A 24,573-nucleotide genomic window follows, 5' to 3' on the forward strand; every position below is an offset into this window, starting at 1 on the left:
GGAATCAGAACAATCAGTACTATCAAAATCATTTCCATGATATGTTTTTTTAAATTCCTTTATTCTTTGGCTCCCTCTCTGATGGGAGAGAGTCATGGGGATATTTCAACAAGTGGGCTGCAGACACCTACCTCCTGGGAGCTCAGGGGCTGGCTGTGGGCCACAGTGAGCATCCCCCCACCTTCCTGGAGCTTCTCTTCCTTTCCAAGCATGGGGTCCAACCCGAGGGGGACCCAGTGCGAAAGCCACTCCTCTGCGTACTCATTCTGTTCTCACGTCCAGCCCAACTTTGTCTCCTTCATCAATGCATACCTGGGCCTTCTGCATTGAAAGGAGCCCTCCCCTTTTTCAACTCTCTGATCCAATTTGGATTCTGTAATTTAAATTACAACAACCTCTTTATTTTTCGTAATTGCTTGAAGGAATTGGCAACAAGTCAAACTCAGCCATTATTTCTAAAGCGTTTTGAAGCCTGGAGGTTGACGTTTCTTCATTCACTAGAGCGGTATTTGGTATATATACACGTATGTGTATATATACACATACATATCTGTATGCACATGCATGCGGAGCTGTTGAAAAGCAGTAAAACCAAAATTATCAGGATAAGTTGGACAGAGTATTCTCATGATCAAGAAGGCTACTAGAAATATGACATTTTCAAAATAGTGTCAGATATATTAATGTAAGAGAGATATGATCCTTTAAGAAAGCAATCTGCCTCTTGCATAGAACTTCTGAGAAGAAAGTTAATTATGCCTTATGACATCAACTCTGTGTGTGTATGTTTCAGGGCTTCAATTCTTGTTTTTAAGAGTTCTGTAAATTATATACATATCAATTTTCATAGATGTGAATAAAAGCCCTGAAATTTCTGGAGTATGAATATTGTTTAAAGCAGCTTGAACATGTGTACATTATTAAATAAATTATGGGGAAGATGTCTAGTTTATCATAGGAAAAAACACTATTGCATATGCATATATCCCTTCATCCTTAGTTATGTATATATAAACACATATATCCATTAAGCATATGAATTTTTTATTCCCGAAATTAGTATGAAAACTATTTCAAAGTGGTACCAGCATATCATTTAGGCATTCCACCTGTGTTACCACTTCAAAGGCAGATGATGAGCTACCTAGAATGACTTAGTTCCTAGTAAGCACTAGGCAATAGGAAAAGATGTCTTGACACTTGGACAAAAGATCGCTGTCTTATGACAGGATGCCCTGATTTTCCTTTGTTAACATTGATTGCTCCCCTGGTTCTGTTGTGTGTATTACTTGTCCTTTAGTGAATGGACAGCAGGTGAACACCAGGCCTTTTTCTTAGGCTTTGTAAATGCAGGATTTTACAAAATGTTTTGCCTCTGGACTCTTTTGATCTACTAATAATCGCAACGTAGTATTTTTTAAAAACCCAGGGTTGGGCTGAGATAAAGTAATAAAACCAGATGACCAGATAACTTTCTTCTTCCTAAGTCAATCAGACTCACAGAGATGTAAGGAGAGCTTGTCAAGGGGAAGCAGGAGGTGTAGACATGGCCACATCTGTGCTTGAAATTGTCTCATGTAAAAACAGGATTGCAGCTTTAATTTCTTAATGACAGTAACAATAAATTGTTACAGTTAATTATAGTGCAGTAACAATCGAGTATAGTAGCTTCTTCAACTATCTTTGCAGCTGGGCCAATCATATGACCTACCAAAGAGGTCAAAAAATTTTGAAAAATCTTAAAGAAACTAGAAGGAATTTAACTCAGTCTTTGACCAAGAAAGATGAAATAAACCGATGGTCCCTGAATTTAAAATCCAACATATTTTTTTTAGCAATGGAATTACACAACAGCTTGCATGTGTGTATTTACGGTCTGCCTGCTATGATAAAATGTATAATTGAAATTGATACTGTGAGTGGATTTGTATATTTTATCTTAATTGTTAGAAATAAGTGGTATGTTGAACGGAACAGAAAAATAGGCATTATTTTGAAAGGCCAGAAGTTAAGGTGTGATGATAATACGTAACTTCTTAAATTGGATTTTACAGTAATTTCTACATAGAGTCCCTTTCCAAATGATGACAGAAATTTTCATTTGGTAAAGTCTAGGTAGATTGCTCACTTCAGTGTGGATGTGTGTGCAAGTGTATGCTTGTGTGTGCGTGTGTGTGTGTGTGTAGCAATGAGTGGGTATGTTTGTATGTGTATGTGGTAGGTGTGTGTGTGTGGATGTGTGTGAAGTGTGTGGGTGTAGGTGGGTGAGTGGGTGTGTCTTGGTGTGTATGTGTGTGCATGTGTGGTAGGTGGATGTGTGTGTAGGAGCGGGAGGATGGGTGTGTTTGTGTGCATGTGTGTAGGTGTGTGTGTGCATGTGTGTGTGTAATTCCATCTTCTCAAAATTTTACCTACTTGCTTCCACCCTCTTTAGATGGTATCTGAATCCAAGGGTCTTGTATGACCCCACAGCCCCTACCTGCCTCCTCCTGACACCCTCTGAGACGTAACTTGTGCGGGTCTTTGTCAGGAGCATCTAGACCTGCTCGCAGAGGCTGAGCTTCCACATTAGCCATGTGCTCTCACGCATTCAAGACCATGAAGGACATGCCGCTTACCTCTCTTGGATGGCAGAGCCTTTAGCTCGCTCTAGCGCTCCAGCATGTCATCAGAGAGGGACATACCCTGCGGCGCTTGCATGCACATCTCATGGCTCTCGCTCTGTCCTGGTGTGAGGGGCTCCTCACGAGGGTGGCCGCCTCACAGGGCTCCACCTGCAACAGAAATCGGTCTCCTTAGGTTCTTCCATCCACCTCAGTTCTCTCAGGGACATTCTGATGTTCCAGATCACTTCTTGCTACCCAAACTGTCCTCATCCCTAGACCAGGGAACCATTATCAAGTCTCTAAAGAAGGGGGGTGATGCCATATTCTTTCAGGTTTACTGCTTGTGGCATGAACCTGAGGCACTAACAATTTAAACAATGAACATAGCTGCTGATGCTTTGAGTTTCAAGAATCTGTTCAGAAGCCATGAACTTGATTCTTTGCTCCTTACGTTCAGTGGTAATTACTTTCTGAAAAGAAGAGGGACCAATGGGAAAAAAAAAAAAAAAAAGGAGGGTGGGGAGGAGAAAAGAAAGGAATACTTCAATACTTTATCCCACTGGACAAATCACCTTGAAATGACTAAGTGGCAAAACCACTGGCTTGGGAGGAAGATGAGCTCAGTTTTCAGCGTGGGTTCTGGCACTGTGTGCATGGCTCTGGCCAAGTTGCTGAGTCTCTCTCTCAGCATCCATTCTTTTCTCCGTAAAATAAAAAGCTGAAATAACTGACATCTAACGTTATTTTATGCTACCTACTACTTTAAAATTCTGCTCCAATAAAGAACACTTCCCTATACGTGCAACCAATCTTGGACAAATTCTAATGCATGACCTTGAATAACTTTCAGCCGATAATTAGTTAACTTCAAAGTATATGCCTAGTAACTGGAGATATAAAACTATGGAATTCACTGACAATATGTTTTGTTTTCTTATTATTCAACATAAGGATACATCACCTGAAATTAATCCCAGTTTTTCTGCCACATCTGTAGGTGACTGTAAGATTGGTATTTCTATTAAAAATTAGTTCATTTTATTTACAGGCAGTTTTATCACCTTATAATTATATAATTTTGTGAAGTGTTTGGAAAACACCTCCCCCCCCCCAAATTTTAATGTATACCTTTTTAATTTGGGAGCTGTGTCTACCTGTCTGAGATCCTGCATTATTTTTTTTTTAAACACTGAAAAGGAATTTATGGGATTTTTGGAGAACATCACAGATTTTGTATTTTCTTGAACATTCAGTGATTACCAAGAACTTTATGTATAGCACCATAACCCCACCACCAAATCTGGCTGCTGTGAGACTTCTATGTGGATTATTCTGATTTACTTCTAGAATATTTCATGTATTTTCTTATCCTTCACTCTAGACTAGAAGCTTCTTGAATGCCTAAAATGTGTTAAACCTGAATATGACTTTTAGTAGGTGTCCAGGAATGATTTTGAGTCGATAAAGAATTGATTCTCATTACCCAGTATTGTACTGCAAACTAAACATATAGTCATGTTCAGGCTCCAATAAAACACCTAGAGAGACACAAGTCTTAAAAGAATAATAATAACCACACAATGGATGGTTTTTTGAAAAACATGAAGCCTCATATTTTATTCCGTGGCATGAAAACTATGCAAAGTGATAGCAGGAAGTGAAAAATGAAGGGGGGAAAGTCGGAGGGGGAGACGAACCATCAGAGTCTATGGACTCTGAGAAACAAACTGAGGGCTCTAGAGGGGAGGGGGGTGGGGGGATGGGTTAGCCTGGTGATGGGTATTAAAGAGGGCACGTACTGCATGGAGCACTGGGTGTTATACGCAAACAATGAATCATGGAACACTACATCAAAAACTAATGATGTGATGCATGGTGACTAACATAACATAAAAAAAAAAAAAAAAACTTCAGAAAAAAAATATGCAGTATTGGGGCAGTAATGGGACCAATACTTGAGCATTATATATATAGAGAGATTCCTAAAAAAATCTAAGTTATTAGTTAATAATATAATTAACTGCTTCGTAGGATGTTTACTTCTCAGCCTTGGATGCATTCACTCAGGCCTTGGGCAGGGGCTAACTGAGACCCTTTCCAAGGAAATTAATTTGATTCGTGAAACATTGGATACATTAATCTCTTAGATCATTGCTAACTCCTAGGGTATGATTCTAATCTCACGCCTCATGTCAGGCCAAGCTTTTTTATAAGCTATATTATGAGTATATCCACACTGGCATATGGTATGAGATGTGATGTTATCAATTATGGAGTATTAATGTGATTTTGGCAACATTTGGCTTTGCGGAGATTTTCTTTAAAGCAATTACATTCACTGAGAAAAGATTTAAGTTAGGGATTTTTTTTTTCCTAAATTACTTAAAGCATTCACTTGACATTTTAACTAAACTGTAGTTTTAAAGATATTTGACATTTTAAAATCACAAAAACTATAGATTATGCAGTATGTACAGTGTGTAATTTGGGAGTGAGCGTCTGTTTGATGGAGTTGTAACTTGCTCATTAATTTCTGGGAAATAAACTACACTCATACCACTCATCTGTTTCTGTTTAGCTTTTCACTGAATCTGCCTTTTTTTTTTTTCTTTTTTCCTTCAACAATACCATGTCCAATATTCAAGATTGTTCTATGGGTATCAGTGATTTGAATATCTTCAATGATAGCGGAGTAGAAGTATTCTGTATCTATTTCTGCATGCAATTCATCGTAGTAATTTCTTGAGAGGTGGAAACGGAATGAGCTTGTTCGATTTTGAGACTCGTGTTTCTGCCAAGCGAGCATGGATCAGGCATGTGTCGGTGCAGCCACTTCTCCGTGCTCGGCTTTCCCCCATGCCCTCTCACCTTCCACACACATGGTCTGTTGTTTCCCCAGATTGCTGCACGTGAGACGCGATTACTGTCTCCTCATCCCAGAAAGTAGAGTAAATGAGATTCTATAGGACACCAGGGACATCACTGGAAAAAGAGAGAGAGAGAAAGAAAAAGAGAGAGAGGGAGGGAGGGAGAGAGAGGCATATTTGGACCACTAGGGGCCACACTTTGCTTTTTACCGAGAATGAAATGGCTTTCTTGTTACTGTTCTCATCCGCCATCCCCTTGATTAATTATTCTCTTTTTCCTGCAAATGATTCAATTAGGGTATCAGAAACACGCAAGCAAACAAAGAAAACCCCTAATGTTTTGAATAAGGATAATAGGGTTGTTTTCTCTAGGGGTGACCTTGGAATTGATGTTGGGGTAGACTCATCTTCTGGGTAAAATGGACCTTCTTCCAGCCCATCCTGGATCCAGCTGCTGCCCAAGGTGGCCACACTACATAGTAAAGCCCGCTTAGTCTCGTTAGGCAGGATTATGACAGAAAAGATGCTATATACAGATGAACCCTACGTATTTGTGCATTGATTTTCATTTCATCTCAAAGTGGTAGAAATATATTAAAGCCTCAATCTTCTGAAATACCAGTATTCTGAATCACAATGTATGAAGAAGAGGTAAGATGGTGGTAGGTGATTGGGTTTGATGGAAATGGGGATGGGAAACATGATCTTATTTTCTTTCTTATTTGCTTTCATTAACTTACCATTTTATTAATCTCTGATTCCTTATAGCTGGAATTAATGTGGCTTATCAAGATAGAAAGAGACCTGGTTGGCAGCATGGTATGAATTAGAAAGGATACAGATGTACGGAATCTGGAATGAGGCCACTCCACAAATTCACATGTTGTTTCATAAAGGCCAGAAATTTGGCTCTGAGTTGTTCTGTTTTGTTTTGTATTTTAGTCAAAACTAAGGGAAATACTTAAACAGCTCTATGATTTCCTAGGTGTTAAAAATAGACCAGTTGTTCCTAAGAACAGGTATTCATCTGAGAAAGACAACAATAACGTTAGTCCCCAGGGTCCACATGGAAATGATGTAAGTGATGAAGTAAAGAGTGTTCTCAACAGCGAATTTGTAGAGAGATAGAAGAGTGTGTGTTACTGGCCTTTTTTGTAACATTCCTCGCTCCCCAACATTCCTCAGCTGGTGTGATGGAGGAATGGCTATAAACATCAAAATAACATTTAGCTCTTGAATGTACTTTCTGGTCAACTGGATTGACTCACCTTCTCCCCCTACCTCAACCAATGTTGGATTCCATTCTTTTTTTTTTTTTTTTTTTTTTTTAATTTTATTATGTTATGTTAGTCACCATACAATATATCATTAGTTTTTGATGTGGTGACCCACGATCCATTGTTTTCGTATAACAGCCAGTGCTCCATGCAGTATGTGCCCTCCTTAATACCCATCACCTGGCTAGCCAATCCCCCTCCCCCTCCCCTCTAAACCCGTGTTTGTTTCTCAGAGTCCATAGTCTCTCATGGTTCATCTCTCCCTCCAATCCGCCCCCCCCAATTTCCCTTCCTTCTCCTAATGTCCTCCATGCTATTCCTTATGCTCCACAAATAAGTGAAACCATATGATAATTGACTTTCTCTGCTTGACTTATTTCACTTAGCATAATCTCCTCCAGTCCCATCCATGTTGATGTAAAAGTTGGGTACTCATCCTTTCTGATGGCTGAGTAATATTCCATTGTATATATGGAACACATTTTCTTTATCTAACATAGTACTAGAAGTCCTAGCAACAGCAATCAGACAACAAAACGAAATAAAAGGTATTCAAATTGGCAAAGAAGAAGTCAAACTCTCTCTTTTTGCAGATGACATGATACTTTATGTGGAAAACCCAAAAGACTTCACCCCCAAATTACTAGAACTCATAAAGCAATTCAGTAATGTGGCAGGATACAAAATCAATGCACAGAAATCAGTTGCTTTCTTATACACTAACAACACAACTGTAGAAAGAGAAATTAGAGAAATGATTCCATTTACAATAACACCAAAAACCATAAGATACCTCGGAATAAACCTAACCAAAGAAGTAAAGGATCTATACTCTAGGAACTACAAACACTCATGAAAGAAATTGAGGAAGACACAAAAAGATGGAAAAATATGCCATGCCCATGGATCAGAAGAATAAACATTGTTAAAATGTCTATGCTACCCAGAGCAATCTATACCTTCAATGCCATCCCGATCAAAATCCCAATGACATTTTTCAAAGTGCTGGAACAAACAATCCTAAAATTTGTATGGAACCAGAAAAGACCCCGAATTGCCAAGGAAATGTTGAAAAAGGAAAACAAAGCTGGGGGCATCACGTTGCCCGATTTCAAGCTATATTACAAAGCTGTGATCACCAAGACAGTATGGTACTGGCACAAAAACAGACACGTAGACCAATGGAACAGAATAGAAAACCCAGATATGGACCCTCAACTCTATGGTCCAATAATCTTTGACAAAGCAGGAAAAAACATGCAATGGAAAAAAAAGACAGTCTCTTCAAGAAATGGTGCTGGGAAAATTGGACAGCCACATGCAGAAGAATGAAACTCGACCATTCTCTAACACCATTCACAAAGATAAACTCAAAGTGGATGAACGACCTCAATGTGAGACAGGAATCCATCAATATCCTAGAGGAGAACATAGGCAGTAACCTCTTTGACATCAGCCACAGCAACTTCTTTCAAGATACATCTCCAAAAGCTAGTGAAACAAAAGCAAAAATAAACTTTTGGGACTTCATCAAGATAGAAAGCTTCTGCACAGCAAAGAAAACAGCCAACAAAACAAAGAGGCAACCCACAGAATGGGAGAAGATATTTGCAAATGACACTACAGATGAAGGGCTGGTATCCAAGATCTATAAAGAACTTCTCAAACTCAACACCCAAAAAACAAATAATCAGTCAAAAAGTGGGCAGAAGATATGAAAAGACACTTCTCTGAAGACATACAAATGGCTAACAGCCACATGAAAAAATGTTCATCATCATTAGCCATCAGGGAAATTCAAATCAAAACCACACTGAGATACCAACTTACACCAGTTAGAATGGCAAAAATGGACAGGGAAAGAAACAACAAATGTTGGAGAGGTTGTGGAGAAAGGGGAACCCTCTTACACTGTTGGTGGGAATGCAAGTTGGTACAGCCGCTTTGGAAAACAGTGTGGAGGTTCCTCAAAAATTTAAAAATAGAGCTACCCTATGACCCAACAATTGCACTCCTGGGTGTTTACCCCAAAGACACAGATGTAGTGAAAAGAAGGGCCATATGCACCCCAATGTTCATAGCAGCAATGTCCACAATAGCCAAACTGTGGAAAGAGCCAAGATGCCCTTCAACAGATGAATGGTCCATTCTTTTGTATTCAAATATGACTGTGTCTGTTCCGTTTCAACTATTTGAACCGGATCAGGTATATATTTTACCTACAGCTGTGCATGCTAAACTTCCCCAGACTCTCAAAAGGTAGTCATGTAACATTGTTTTTAGAACTCTTAGGATCATGTTACATTTTTTCTGAGCTAATACTGTTTGACTCCGTCCTTTCAAAATCACGATTCCTTACCAAACTCGTTAAAGAAAACACAAGTTTATATTTATTTTAAAGTGCTACCACATTATGTGATATCTAAACCTATGCTAATAAACATTTAAAATTCGTAAATGACCAAATGAAATTATCCACAACAATTTTTGTTCAATTTAGTTTTGGAACCTAATGAGAGAATGTTTTGTTATTAAATAATCTTTTCTTGATTATTTTCTTCTGTTAATATTTTCTTGACTGCTTCTCAGTCCCAAACCCTCCAATCTATTGTTTTATTAAACTCTTTGAGGTAATTATAGATTTCCACACTGTTGGAAGAAATACCAGGGAGATTCTGCATACTCTTTACCTGGTTCCCACAAAGGTAACCTCTCACAAAACCATAGTGCGATAACACTATAGAATATTGACATTGAATCAGTAGAGATACAGGCCACTTTGCAGCCCCACAAGAATCCCTCATTTACTTCTTTTATAGCCACACACACTTCCCTTCTGACCCTATAATCTCCTTAATTGCTGGCCACAAAAAACTGTTCCTGTTTTCAATAATATTGCCATTTCAAGAATGTTTTAAAAATGGAATCCTATGGTCTGTAACCTTTAAGGGTTGACTTTTTTTTGGCTATGCATAATTTTCTGGAGATTCATCCAGGTGGTGCACATCAATAGTTCATTTTTCTTTATCACTGAATAGCAATATATGATATAGTTGTGCCACAGTATGTGAGCCATTTACTTTCGAGTTATTACCAATTTTTTATTTATTTTTTTTAAAAAATTGAAGTATAGTTGACATACAATGTTATATTAGTTTCAGGCATACAACACAGTGATTTTACAAGTGTATACATTATGCTATGCCCCTCACAAGTATAGCAACCGTCTGTCCCCATACAGCATTATTACAATACCATTGACCTTATTCCCTGTGTGCCTTTCATCCCAATGACTTATTCATTCCATCACCCATTTTGCCCATCTTCCCTTCCCCCCTCCTCTGACAACCACCTGTTTGTTCTCTGATTTCTGGGTCTGTTTCTGTTTTTTGTTTGTTTCTTTGTTTTGTTTTTTAGATTCCACATATAAGTGATATCATATGGTATTTGTCTTTCTCTATCTGACTTAATTTTACTTAGCACTATACCCTCTAGGTCCATCCAAGTTGTCACAAAGGGCAAGATTTCATCCTTTTTTATGACTAATGGTCCATGGTATATTTGTGTGTTCTGTGTGTGTGTGTGTGTGTGTGTGTGTGTGTATGCCATTCCATTCCGTGTATATACACACACACCACACACACATGTACACACTCACATATATACACATCACATCTTTACCCATTCATCTATTGATGGAAACTTGGGTTGCTTCTATATCTTGGCCATTATAAATAATGCTGCAATAAACATAGTGTTTATTATTGTTTTGGTTTTCTTTGGGTAAATACCCAATGGTAGAATTACTGGACTATATGGCATTTCTGTTTTAACTTTTTTGAGGAATCTCCGCACTGCTTTCCACAGTGGCTGCACCAGTTCATGTCCCCACCAGCCATGCATGAGGGTTCCTTTTCTCCACATCCTCACCACCACTTGTTGTTTCTTGTCTTTTTGATTCTAGCTGTTCTGCCTGGTGTAAGGCAAAATCTCATTGTGGTTTTGATTTGCATTTCCCTGATGATTAGTGACACTGGTCATCTTTTCATGTCGGCCATCTGTATGTCATTTTTGGAAAAAAAATGTCTATTTAGGTCCTCTACTCATTTTTTAATTGGATTTTGGGTGTTAAGTTGTGTAAATTCTTTTTATATTTTGAATATTAACTCCCCATGGAATATATGATTGACAAGTATTTTCTCCCATTCAGTGGTCACCTTTTCATTTTGTTGATGGTTTCTTTCACTGTGCAAAAGCTTATTTTGGTGCAGTCCCAATAGTTTAATTTTCCTTTTGTTTCTCTTGCCTCAGGAGATGTATCTAGAAAAATGTTGCTATGGCCCATGTCAGAGAGATTACTGCCTATGTTTTTTTCTACGGGTTTTATGATTTCAAGTCTCACATTTAGATCTTTTGTCCATTTTAAGTTTATTTTTGCGTGTGGCATAGGAAAGTGGTCCAGTTTTATTCTTTTATATGTAGTTGTCCAGTTTTCCCAACACCATTTGTTGAAGAGACTGTCTTTTCCCCAGTGTATAGTCTTGCCTCCTTTGCTGAAGAGTAATTGGCCATATAATCATGGGTTTATTTCTGGGCTCTCTACTCCATGCCATCAATCTATGTGTATCTTTGTACCAGTATCATCCTGTTTTAATTACTATAGCTCCCAATTTTTGATTACTAAGAATGAAGCCTTATAAACATTTGTGTGCAGGTTTTGTGTGACCATAAATCATTTCTCTGGGGTAAATGTCTAGGAGAGCAATTGCTTGGTTGTTACATATTTAATCTTTTAAGAAACTGTCAAACTGTTTTCCAGAGTGGTTGTGCTCACTAATGACATATGAACAAGCGATTTTCTCCACATTCTCGCCAGCTTTGGTATGGTCACTCCTTTTTTATTTTAGCCATTCTGCACGTATATGTAGTGATATTTCTTTGTGGCTTTAATTTGCATTTCCCTAATAACTAATAGTGTTAAAAATCTTTTCATATACTTATTTGCCATATCTGTATCCTTTTACATGACATGACTCTTCATGTCTTTTGCCTGTTTTCTGATTGGATTGTTTGTTCTTTCACTGTTGAGTCTTTAATATTCTTTATGTATTCTAGATGCTTATCCTTTGTCAGATACGTGGTTTGCAAATATTTCCTACCAGTGTATAGCATGCCTTTTCATCCTCTCAGTGTGGTCTTCCATAAAAAAGTGTTTAATTTTTATGAAGTCTGATATGTCCACTTCCTTTGCTTTTGGTGTCCAGTCTAGGAATTCTTCACCTAGTCCCAGATTTTCCATAGTCCTATGCGTTTTCTAAGTTTTTTTATACTTTTACATTTATGTCTATGATTCATATTGAGTTAAATATTATATAAGGTTTAGATTTTGGTATAGGCTCATTTTTGTTGTTCTTGCTTGTAGACAACCATTTGTTCCAGCATCATTGTCAAAATGTTAACTTTACTCCACTGAGTTGCCTTAGCACCTTGAAATCAGTTGGGTTTATTTATGTGGCTTTGTTTTTGGATTTTCTGTTCTCATCCATTGGTGTATGGATCTGTTAATTTGACAGTTCCACATGATCTTGATTACTGAATTTATAAAATAAGTCTTGAAAATGAGTAGCCTGATTTATTTTATTCTTTTTTGAAATTATTTAAACTATTCTATTGAGTCTTGAAGGCTTTCTTTTTTATTATTATTTATTTATTTGATGGGGGAGGGGGAAGAGAGAGAGAGAGAGCACAAGCAGGGGGAGCAGCAGAGGGAGGGAGAAGCAGGCTCCCCGCTGAGAAGGGATCCTGATGTGGGGCTCGATCCCAGGACCCTGAGATCGTGACCTGAGCAGAAGGCAGACACTTAACTGACTGAGCCACCCAGGCACCCCAGGTCTAGGCTTTCTTCTGAAACATATTTTAGAAGAATCTTGCCCATATCTTCAAAAAATCTTGTTGGGATTTTGATAGAAATAACGCTAAACCTGTTTGAGGAGAATTGATATCTTTATAGTTTTGAGGTTTCCAATCTTTTAGCATGGTATATTTCTCAATTTATTTGGTTTCATACTGGTTTCTTTCCTCAGCATAGCACAGTTTCAAGGGTATAGTTTTCTACCCTTACCCTACAGCTAAGCATTTTTTTTAAATGATTATAAGTGGCAATGTAATATTTAATTTTAGTGTCCATGTGTTCAATGCTAGCATGCAGAAATACAGTTGAATTTTGTATGTTCATTGTGTATCCTGTGCACTTGCTCATCTCAAGTATTAGCTCCAGGAATTTTCTTATAGACTCATTGACATTATCTATGTAGATAATTGTGTCACCTGCAAAGAAGGGCATTTTTATTTCTTGCATCCTAATCCATATGCATTTGTTTTCTCTTCTTGGCTTACTGCTCTGGCTAGATCTTCCAGCACAATTTTGAATAAAAATGGTGAGACAAGACATTCTTGCCTTGTTCTCAGTCTTAGGGGGAAGCATTCAGTCTTACACCATCAAATGTCATGTTAGCTGTAGGTTTTTTAGGATACTCGTTGTCAAGTTGGGGAAGTTTTCCTCTTCATATTTTACTGGAAATTTTTCTCATGATTGAATGTTTAAATATGTGCAATGTTTGTTTTTCTTTTTCCTACATAGATTATCATGATCTAGTGATTTTATTCTTTAGGCTGTCATGATGGCAGATCATATTGATTGATTTTCCAAGTACTGAACCATATTTACATCCCTGGAATAAATACCACTTAGTCATGTGGGAGAATTCTTTTTATATATTGCTTTTGTTTGCTCTTACTTTGTTAAAAATTTTCATATCCATATATATGAAAGCCATTTTTGGTTTGTTGTTTTCTTTTCTTGCAAACTTTTCGTCTGGTTTTAGTATCAGGTTATCTTATCTTGAGCTGCCACAATGAAATATCATATACTGGGTGGCTTAAACAGCAGAGATCTATCTTCTCACACAGATATTTCACAGAGATTCTATGTTTTTGGGTTGGATACCCGGTATCAGAGGGCGGCATGATCAGGTTCTGGTGGGGACTCTTCCTGGCTTGCAGATACCTGCCTTCTCACCATTGCTCATATGGCCTCTGCTCAGTGAATAGGTGTTGGGGGCTGGAGGGGAATCTCTTTCTCTTCTGTTGCTCTCATGAAGCCACCAATCCTATCAGATTAGCACCTCACGCTATGACCTTATTTCATCTTAATTATCTCCTAAAAGTCCTGACTCCAAATACAGTTACACTGAGAGGTAGGGCTTCAATATATGAATTTTGGGGCAATCATTCAATCCATAGCACAGGGTAACTTTAGTGCCATAAAATACACAAGGAAGGTGCCCATCCACTTCTGTTTTTTGGAAGAAACTCTGTAAAATTGATGTTAATTTTTCAAATGTTTGGTAGATGTCTTAATGCATTTGGGTAGATGTCTAAGTGTATATAATGGAATAGCATAGACCAAGTGGTTTATAAACAACACAGATCTATTTCTCACAGTTCTTGAGACAGGGAAGTCCAAGATCATGGTGCCAGCCAATTTGATGTCTAGTGTTAACTTTTTCTGTTACATAGACAGCATCTTCTTGCTCTCTTGATCCTCACATGGCAGAAGGGGTGGGGGAATATTCTGGAATCTCTTTGAAAAGGGTGCTAATCCTGTTTTGGGGGGCTTTGCCCTCATGATCTAATTACAATCAGAAGGCCCCACCTCCAAACATCATCACCTTGGGAGTTAGGTTTCAACATATGACTTTTGGGGGACACAAACATTCAATCTATGCCAGTAGAAATCTCCTGTAAAATCACTGGGACCTGGAGACTTCTTTTGGGGGAGTTTTAATAGTTACTATTCAAATTTTCTATTTTGTATTCAGTAAGTTGTGGTAGTGTGTGTTTTTTTTTAAGGAAGCAGCCTATTTCCTGTAAGTTATAAAATTTATGTGTGCATTATTTGTATTTTCCTTTGCTATTTTATGTCTTTGGGGTCTGTAGTAATATTTTCTATTTTATTGCTGATATTAGGTATTTGTGTCTTCTACCTCCCCGCACTTTTTGCATCAGTCTTGCTAGATGTTTGTTAATTTTGTTGACCTTTGCAAAGAATTAGCTTCTGTTTCATTATTTTTCTCTGTTGTTCTTCTAAGTTTCTTTGATTTCTAAATTTATCTTATATTTCTTGCCTTCTTTTTGCTTTGGGTTTATTTTCTTCTTCCTTTTCTAAGTTCCTGAGATGGGAGTTTGGGTTGCTAATATGAGAAGTCTCCTCTTTTCTAATGTATATTTTTAATACTATTAACTTCACTCTCATCACTGCTTAGCTGAGTCCTCTAACTTTTGATAGCTTGTCTTTTTATTTTCATTCATTTTGATGTATTTTTTTCTTCATTTTCCCTTGAGACTTCCTCTTCGATCTGTGGATATTTAGAAGTGTGCTGTTTGGTGACTGGGGATTGTCCTGTCATTTTTCTCTTATGAATTTCTAGTTTGATTCTGAAACCTACAGCAGCTGGAATTAGATATTCAATACCATAGACTTACTGGTAGCCAGAATTTCTCGACAAAGAATGAATGTTCATACTTATTCTTTTTGGAATTGGAGAGTTGTGTTCAGACTATACTAAATCACCTATCTAGAGACAACCTACTTAATTAGCAAAGTTAGTTTGTATTTGTAAAATACAAACTGATGAAACATTTCTTTGACGTTTTGGAAAGCTGTTACTTTATAAAGCATTATGCATAAAATATATATTATTTTCCTAGTTCACTCATTCAGACTGCTGACTTTATCATCATTAACATTTCTAAATATATATAAACTTAGTGATAGGGGGAAAAGCATATGTAAGAATCCAAAAGACTCGCCTTGAAAACCAAACATTAAAATCAATTCATTTGACCTCTGCTCAAGGTAGTAATTGATTTTTGTTTATTATTCTGTGACTAGTATATGTTTTCTTTTCAAGAAAGCTATGATTTATTTGGGGCAGATAATAAGAATAAGCACATTAACTATGAGATGTGACAACCCACCATCTAATAATTTAAGAGGACAATAATAAATCAAAGTGCATGCAAAATCATATTTTTTTCATGTAACATGTATAAGGATGACTTTGCATTAAGTTTCATGTCCCCTGTTTCATGCAATGGTGTATTGTACAATTCCTTCAATAAAGAATTTTCTCAAAAAGTTGTTTAAATGAACTGTTACTTGAACATGCTTAATTTCAATTACCTGGCAACACCTTGAGTGTGGATCATGTAATTGTTTAGTGACGTATCTCAAATAAACATACCGCCGTGAAAAGAGAAATACAATGACTTCATCAAATAAGCTTGAATCACAAATTTATGCTTTTCCACTCTGTTCCTATATTTTTTATGGTTTAGATTATCGGGATTCCAGCTGCCGTCCTCAATAGTCAGCACGGGATCTATCCTCACGCTGTGGTTCACGACAGACTTCGCCGTGAGCGCCCAAGGCTTCAAAGCCCTGTATGAAGGTAGGACATTCCTGGGCTCTGGACACACATACTGTCCAGACCATCTCCTACTTGCCACACGGGATTCAAGATTTCAATGCAAACACAAGCTGCTATTTCAGAGGTGGTTTGATGTTATAAACACTTGACTCTTGTGTAATATATTGATGATTGCAGAACACCGTCTACTATAACTGCCAAACTTTCCAGGGCAAAATGTGTGTTTAAAATTTTCCTTTATGGGTGGTACTCTTTTTAGTCGGAGAAGTGGTGTTTCTTTTGATGTGTGGCAGAGAAGTTTTGAAAATTTTGAATGCTAACTCACAGCGCTGCTATTCTGTGAAAAATTCATTTTTAACTCAGAAGTGTTTTAAGAATGTAATTCTTAAACTTTTCGCTGGACAGTAATACTGTTAGTGCTTAAGTAAAGAGAATTCCATGACACGTTTTTCTTGTCAAAGCTGAAATGTTTAATTGAGATTACTTTGGTTTTACTGTTTGGTCATTGCAAGGCATCTGGATTTTGTTTGTGTTTTCAGATTTTGTGCCTAGGGACCCTTTGGAATCTTGATATTGTTGAACTATTGTTGAACTTGGGGATGGAAATTTTAAAAGATGAAAGAGAATTCGACCTTTGAGAGAGGAAGTAATAATGACGATCTTTTCAGGAATTCAGTTTTAAGAAATTACTAGTAATTCTTTAAGTGTAAATGCTGAGGTGTGTCTGTTTTTGCCTTGTTTTTTGGAGATAGTTAAGATCTTCTTTCCTGTGTAATACAGAGAGTATTATTTTTAATATAAGTATACCCCAGAGCCTGTGAATTGAAAATAGGCTATAGGTGGGGTATAAGCCAATCCCTAGTTTCACCTCCTTTACTTAGGATGTTGTTCTGGATTAAGTCACCTTAAAAACACCTGCATATGTTTTTATTTGGAGTACTCAGTGCACTTTGGGAAAAATCATTCCTTGTGGAAAGATAAAATCTGGTGTGCTTTGTGCCGCTGAACTTGGCTACTATGCAATTCTCAGAAAACGTGAGGGTAGAATGTCGTGTTTGCACAGATACATAGACAGAACGATTTATCCTTTTATTCAGTGTTTCAGATGGAATGATGTTTAAGATTGTTTACTCTTCTGACTCCAGTGTCTTTCACGCCACTGCATTTATATAGAAACTGGCTTCAGTATATTTATTATACTTAAAGGTGTTTAAGTCTATTACCATGGGGAAGTAATTTAATCTTTGGAGAGTAACAAGCTAATTTAAGGTTAATAGGTGCTTTTAGCTTTCAAATGTGTGTATAGTACCACTTCCTACATACACTAACTTCACATAATTTCTTTTTTGCTCAACATTATGAAAATGTTTCTAAGGCACCCTATTCTAGCTACCTGTGAAGCATAACTCGTCCAGTCACCATATCTGATATTTGCTCAGATGGTTGATAATGCTTCAATAATTTAGAATCTGGTGATTTTCCTCTCCTTCCCGACAAAGTCGGTACTTGAATATTACATTTTGCTCAATTTCCTAAGACACATGTGGAAACTCAGTTGATATTGAATGATTGCCAAATGAGTAACTCTGTTGACTCTGCCCGCACTATCGTTGCTGGTGTTACTGGTTGTCGTGATGGTATATAACACACAGTTGGTGAGATTGTCTCTCTGTTGGAAAGAATATTTATGAGTTATTTATTTTTTAAATGAGGATAAAAGTAAGCAGGACCAGGAGTTAAGTTAAATGTGCATTTTAAAATTGTTGATCTGTGGACATGCTCTTTTTGAAATTTATATTTTAAATAATGACATTATAATATAGTCTGATATTTAAAAGCAGATACAAGCCTTTTTCTTGAATGGAAAAAAAAAGATATTGCATTAAAAGTTTGTCAGCAAAACCAAAACTGTCAGCAAATTGTCAGCTTTGTCAGCAAAACTAAAATTGTATGTAATATTTACTATCTCTATTTTAAAAGTATTTCTCCATTAGTTTTAAGGTCTCCTGAGAAAATCAATGTGTACTATCTGGAGAAATAAAGTTGATTGTGGTCTCAACAGAGGATTAAGTCCTGGAGAATTTATCCAGAGGAGAGTAAAGCTTTCACTGCAAGCACCAGCTGATTTATGAATAGTCTAAGTTCCCACATGGAAGTTTTCTACAGCTGTAGACAATGTTGCTGAAAAAAGTGAGATTTTATGAAAAATACTGCATAAAATATTCAAACATACCTATTCAAATAAAATATAAAGCAGAACCAATGATAATGGTCAGAAAATCATGTAAATTTTTTGGGGGGGAACCAGAACACAGAATCCTCTGAGGGACTCAGATTTCCTTGTTTCACACAAGTTTTTATTTTGATGATACTGTCCGTCAAGTAATTAATATAAGCCAAATAATGTAATAAAATTCTAATGTCTTGTCCAAGACCTCTAAAGGAAATTTAATTTAGATATAAAACAATAGATCAGCTTGTTCAAAAAAATAATATTCTGTAGTCTTAAACTAGTACTATGTTTTTCAGTTAAAATTAGAATTTATTTAATATTACCAGATTGATGTTTAAATTTTTAATATAAGTGCATTTGGTTAAATTGGAGAAAATGTTTCAAACTTTTAAAATCTGTCTAGGGCGCCTGGGTGGCTCAGTTGGTTAAGAGACTGCCTTCGGCTCAGGTCATGATCCTGGAGTCCCGGGATCGAGTCCCACATCGGGCTCCCTGCTCAGCAGGGAGTCTGCTTCTCCCTCTGACCCTCCCCCGTCTCATGCTCTCTCTATCTCATTCTCTCAAATAAATAAATAAAATCTTTAAAAAAAATAAAATAAAATAAAATCTGTCTAAACATGATAACCTTGATAACAAGCTTAATCCGGGCCCTGAACTTTGTAATTTTCATGGCAGTAATTTGGAATAGTCATTATTTACATAAATATGTAAATATTTATGTATGGAACTATTATACTACATAATGAGTATGAAAACAATAATTTAAAAATTCTAATTAATGTATTCAGTCATTGAATTTAACCCTGGAAATTAAATGGAAATATTTATAAATTTCAGAGTAACATCGCTCATCTATAGTAATTGACTCTCTAAATGTGGAGAGACCTTCAGGGTCTTAGTAAATTTATAGACTGTCAGTCAAATCAACATATTCCAATGCATACATACTTCAATAAAATTGAAGTTACCAACTTAATAGGGTATTTTGTAACATTAAATTTGCTAGGTTCATCATTGAACATTGTTCTTTATAGTAAACCAAAGAATTTGCATATTTTTTGGTAAATTTATAACAGAAAACATTGAGACTACACATAATGTACCATGACATGGATTACTATCAGACCTCCTGTATTTGCCCAGTATTGAAGTATTAGGTATGTAAATAGTATTTATTCATATATTTCTATTTGCCAACTTTATTTCATTAAGATTTCAATTACCAAAAAAATGCTTCATTTATTTCATCAAGATTATGTATGACTTAAGAAAAATATCATTTCGGAGACCAGAAAATTAACATGGCATGTCAAGGCATGGCAAATATTATGCAATGACAAACATGCATAACAAGGCATGGCCATCACTTGACTTGAGGACAAGGCGAACAAATCAATTTGGTGACATGAAAATCTCGACAATGTGCCACAAAGAACCTGTCACTCTTTTTATTTTTTTCACTTTTTAGAAGGAGATGCCTCTTTCTTTCTTCCTTTCTTTGTCTTTCTTTTTGCCTTTCCCTTCCTCCCTTCCTTCCTTCCTCCTTCCTTCTTTCTTTCTTTCTTTCTTTCTTTCTTTCTTTCTTTCTTTCTTTCTTTCTTTCTTTCAAGATGCCTCTATTTTTTTTCTTTTTTTTTTTTTTTTAAAGATTTTATTTATTTATTTGAGAGAGAGAATGAGAGACAGAGAGCATGAGAGGGAGGAGGGTCAGAGGGAGAAGCAGACTCCCTGCCGAGCAGGGAGCCCGATGCGGGACTCGATCCCGGGACTCCAGGATCATGACCTGAGCCGAAGGCAGTCGCTTAACCAACTGAGCCACCCAGGCGCCCGAGATGCCTCTATTTCTAATGGATTTTCTTATTTGTGACAAAGTAAATTAAATGTTAGAAACACTCGCGTATATATCATGAAAACTTTTCAACATGACATTTTAGTTATTTTGGTCTGAAGTGTGATTTATTTTTAAATGACTTTTCTTGTGTTAATGCACATGTTTGCTTTTGTTCTGGATATCATTCAAATCTTTTGCAGTCTATTTCCTGATTTGTATTTGCCGGTGTTTAATCATTTTATTCCTGATTAATTTTTTTTAAATGTAGTTTTCACATTATTTACCATAACTTAGGTTGACTTTTTAGGTATTTTTGCAGGTGAAGTAGGTTTTCTTGGACATTGGTTGCATTTTTTATAATTCTGTATTTTCTGTGAGATAGAATTATTTTTAATTTTATTTTATTATGTTATGTCAGTCACCATACAATACATCATTAGTTTTTGATGTAGTGTTCCATGATTCATTGTTTGTGCATAACACCCAGTGCTCCATGCAGAACGTGCCCTCCTCAATACCCATCACCAGGCTAACTCATCCTCCCACCCACCTCCCCTCTAGAACCCTCAGTTTGTTTCTCAGGGTCCATCGTCTCTCATGCTTCGTCTCCCCTCTGATTTCCCCCACTTCATTTTTCCCTTCCTACTATCTTCTTTTTTTTTGTCTAATACCACTTACATTTGGGTAGAAAACACCAACTCTGTGTTTCAAATTAATGAGTCCAATGTGTATTCATTAGAATCAATAGTTTCCTTGTATAGAACATTTTTCAAAAGTGTAGGGCAATTTCATCGGTTGGAAACCAAATTTTCTTTGAACAATTGGCAAAGGTTTTTTATCTATGGGAGAGCAGATGTTTTAAAGGAATCAGAATGAAAATCATATGCATATTTTGACATGGATATTTATATCTGGTGAGGTAGAAGGAAGGTTACACTGGATTCTTGTCTAAGGCAAAATTGATAAATGGTGGGAAACTATTCTTTTCAAGACTTCTTTAAAAATAGTTGCTGACATGGTAGCTGAAAAGGGAACATTTTTAACGACAAATGTAGATAGTCATATATTTTGATCATAAGACGCTGATTTTACACACTCAGCATTTATCTTTCCATGTTTCCATCTTAGAATATACCGGACTTCAATTTTATGCATGTAATATAAGAATCTGAGTGTCAGAATCTATTTGAATGAAACAAATACTGGTAGTATAATGAGGAGGAATTTGACATGCTAAATAGTAAAAATTTGCTTGTGGCAGGAAATCATGTTTCATACAAAAGAGTTCATTAATTGGAATGAGAAAAACAATTGTCCATGAAGATATTTTAAGAACCTCCCCTGAGTTATAAAATACTCTTCTAAAGGATTTTTTTCAAGGTTTTTTGTCTTAAAATCATTCATTCTATCAATTATAGCATACGCTCTGCTTACTAAGGTGTATGTATCTCTGTGGATCAATAGATGATAGATACGTGATGCATATGTGTGTGTGTAAGATGGTATGAACTCCCCTATATATTTTCTTATTAAATTCTCATGAGATTCTTGTAAGTGAAATAAAGTTGCCTAACATTATCAGGTAGAGAAAGTGAGGTCATAACTTACAGTAATTTAGTTGGCCAAGACCCCATAGCTACAGAATTGTGAAAGCAGAGATTAAACACAAGTCCACCTCTTTCCCGAGGTTGTAATTCCTTTTTTTTAAAGATTTTATTTATTTATTTGATAGAGAGAGACACAGCAAGAAAGGGAACACAAGCAAAGGGGGAGTGGGAGAGGGAGAAGCAGGCTTCCCCCTGTGCAGGACCCTTGGGATCATGACCTGAGCTGAAGGCAGATGCCTAACGACTGAGCTACCCAGGTGCCCCCCGAGGTTATAATTCTTAACCACTTACCACATAGCCTCTCATATACTTATGTTTATTTGTGTACATATATGCAAATGCACACTCATGAATGTGTGCATTGATACATATGTGCATACACACAAATAATTACATTTTGTATATATACACACAAATACATATACGTGTGCATGGATGCACATATGTGCATGCCTGAGAACGTGTATGGGGTTACGCAGATGGACACACAGATGTCCTCATTCATTCTTTCTCTCATTTATTTACTTAGCATTCACTGAGCATCTCCCAGAGACCCAATGCTGAGCTAAGTGATAGGAATACAAAGTTAAGAAAGGGGGTGTTGGTTCTGAAGCCATAGTGAAGGCAAAAATGGCCCCATTCAAGGGAACATAGAGTGTTGGTGTTTGACAAGGTCGGGCAAAGAAGGAAGGCCAGCTGCCCTTGGGGGCCAGGTACAGGTCATTACAGAATTAATGCTTGGGCTCTATCTCAGATAATGTGTTTAAAAAACTCATGTGGCAAATGAGTTCATTGTTTCAGGCACTGAATAGAAGCTCTGCAGGAAGATAGAAATGGGGGGATCTTTCTGAGCGAGGAAGAATCATGTACAAGACTATGGAGAAAAGCGATTACTGTGTTTAAGAATGCAGAAGCAAGGGGAGGTTGATGGAGGACTTCCTGGAGGGGGAGATGCCAGGCCCCTGTTGTCCACAGGGTTCACGGGGGCCTGGAGCAGGCACCTCTGCCCCCCTCACTCGAGGAGGTCACGTTTATGTGGTTTCATCTGTGGCTTACAGCACTTCCTCCGTGCCGTTCAGAAAGAAAAGCTGAATGAATTCCACTGGACTATTAAATAAATAGCATTTTAATCTGTGCTTCCATTTCACAATTTGTCACCTTTGGGCCTTTAAATCATGGCTGTAGTGTCGGAAACCATGCAAGGAGAGGGGAGATGTGGATCTGGTCAGTCCCGAATTCCCACAGCATTTTCACCTTCAGACTGGCTGGCCTTCGGCACCATCTCTAAGCTCCCCTGTCTCCGTGACCTCGAGGGCAGTAATGGACTCTGAAGGAAAATTTGACTCCTCGACATTTGTCACCATGCAAATATTCAAAACTAGTTTTTTTTTTTTTTTTTTTTAAGATTTTATTTATTTGACAGAGACATAGCGAGAGAGGGAACACAAACAGGGGTAGCTGGAGAGGGAGAAGCAGGCTTCCTGCGGAGCAGGGAGCCCGATGCGGGGCTCGATCCCAGGACCCTGGGATCATGACCTGAGCCGAAGGCAGACGCTTAACAACTGAGCCACCCAGGCGCCCCTGAAAACTAGTTTTTGATAAGAAATCTACCTTTGACTGCAACTTAATTTCATCTCGTATTTTTCTTCTTTTTTCCCCCTCAATCCTTAAAAGGAAAACCACTAGTAAGTGTCCCAATTAACTGATGTGAATTTGATTTTCCCTCTAGTTAACACATCCTCTCATCTAGAAGTTTCTAAAACAGCACTGAAATAATTTAAAGACAAAGAGATTAGGTGGTCCACAATGTGCTCAAACTGTTCACGTTTAAAAAATAATAGACTTAACACAGGCCATTAAATTAAGCTTGCAAGGACTTAAAATGAATTAATTTCATTTATTATACATTTATGTCATGGATGCAAATGGCCAGCATTTTCATGTACTCCTTAGTTTTTCATCGGGGAACAGGGGATCTTGGCTACAGGGCAGCCCTTTTGTTCTGGGGTTCACCATGTCAGTAACTCTGGGGCTAGGAGGGGGCTCCAGATCGACCGTGTGTTTCTTGTTGGCTGAATATATTTGGCATTTCCCTCTGACACATCCCTCAAGCAGCATTTTCTTTCCTTTAACACGCGTGAATCTGGACTTAGAAAGAGCAGCTAGATTATTACCCTTCAAGCTTAAAGCTTTATTTAGAATGTCAGCACTGATTTATTTCTCCCTTGAAGTGATTATCCAAACTCAACCTGAATTAAAGCATGGAACATGAATGACCCACCTGGCAGGAGAGAAAGCTTTCTGACTAAGAACAGGATGTCAAAGTGACAGCAGTTAGCTGTCCATTAGCTGATCCTTGAATGTTATCTTGGGTTTATAACAAGGACTGAGGCTGGAACAGATGGGAACTTCTAGAATCCCTTTCCTCCTGACTATTTTGGTCCTGTGGGTGGGTAAACCCAGGTAAGGACACACCTTTATCTTAGAGTGAGCAAAGCTCTTGGCCCTCATAGCAGACCTTGTCTGGGCTCACTTGTCAAAGCCTGGGAATCTGATTTGCAGGGATTTTCAACAGCAGCTGCATGAGAACCGCTAAGCAAAGATCTTAGAACCGCACTCGAAAATAATTATTGCTGTTAGTACTATCAATACTAATACTTT

At 37.3% G+C, this 24,573-nt stretch overlaps 1 protein-coding gene across 2 annotated transcripts in view; it reads left to right on the plus strand.

Annotated features, from left to right (window-relative positions):
- The window catches only part of CSMD1 (CUB and Sushi multiple domains 1), a 2,006,418-nt gene that overhangs the window by 558,297 nt on the left and 1,423,548 nt on the right, over nt 1-24,573 (plus strand). For both annotated transcript variants that reach the window (XM_032413252.1, XM_032413253.1), the window contains exon 3: nt 16,150-16,262. In XM_032413252.1, coding sequence (XP_032269143.1) covers nt 16,150-16,262 — 113 coding nt within the window. The remainder of the gene's footprint in view (nt 1-16,149; nt 16,263-24,573) is intronic.

The sequence above is a fragment of the Phoca vitulina genome, unplaced genomic scaffold (genome assembly GCF_004348235.1).
Source record: "Phoca vitulina isolate PV1807 unplaced genomic scaffold, GSC_HSeal_1.0 scaffold15, whole genome shotgun sequence".
Taxonomy (NCBI): domain Eukaryota; kingdom Metazoa; phylum Chordata; class Mammalia; order Carnivora; family Phocidae; genus Phoca; species Phoca vitulina.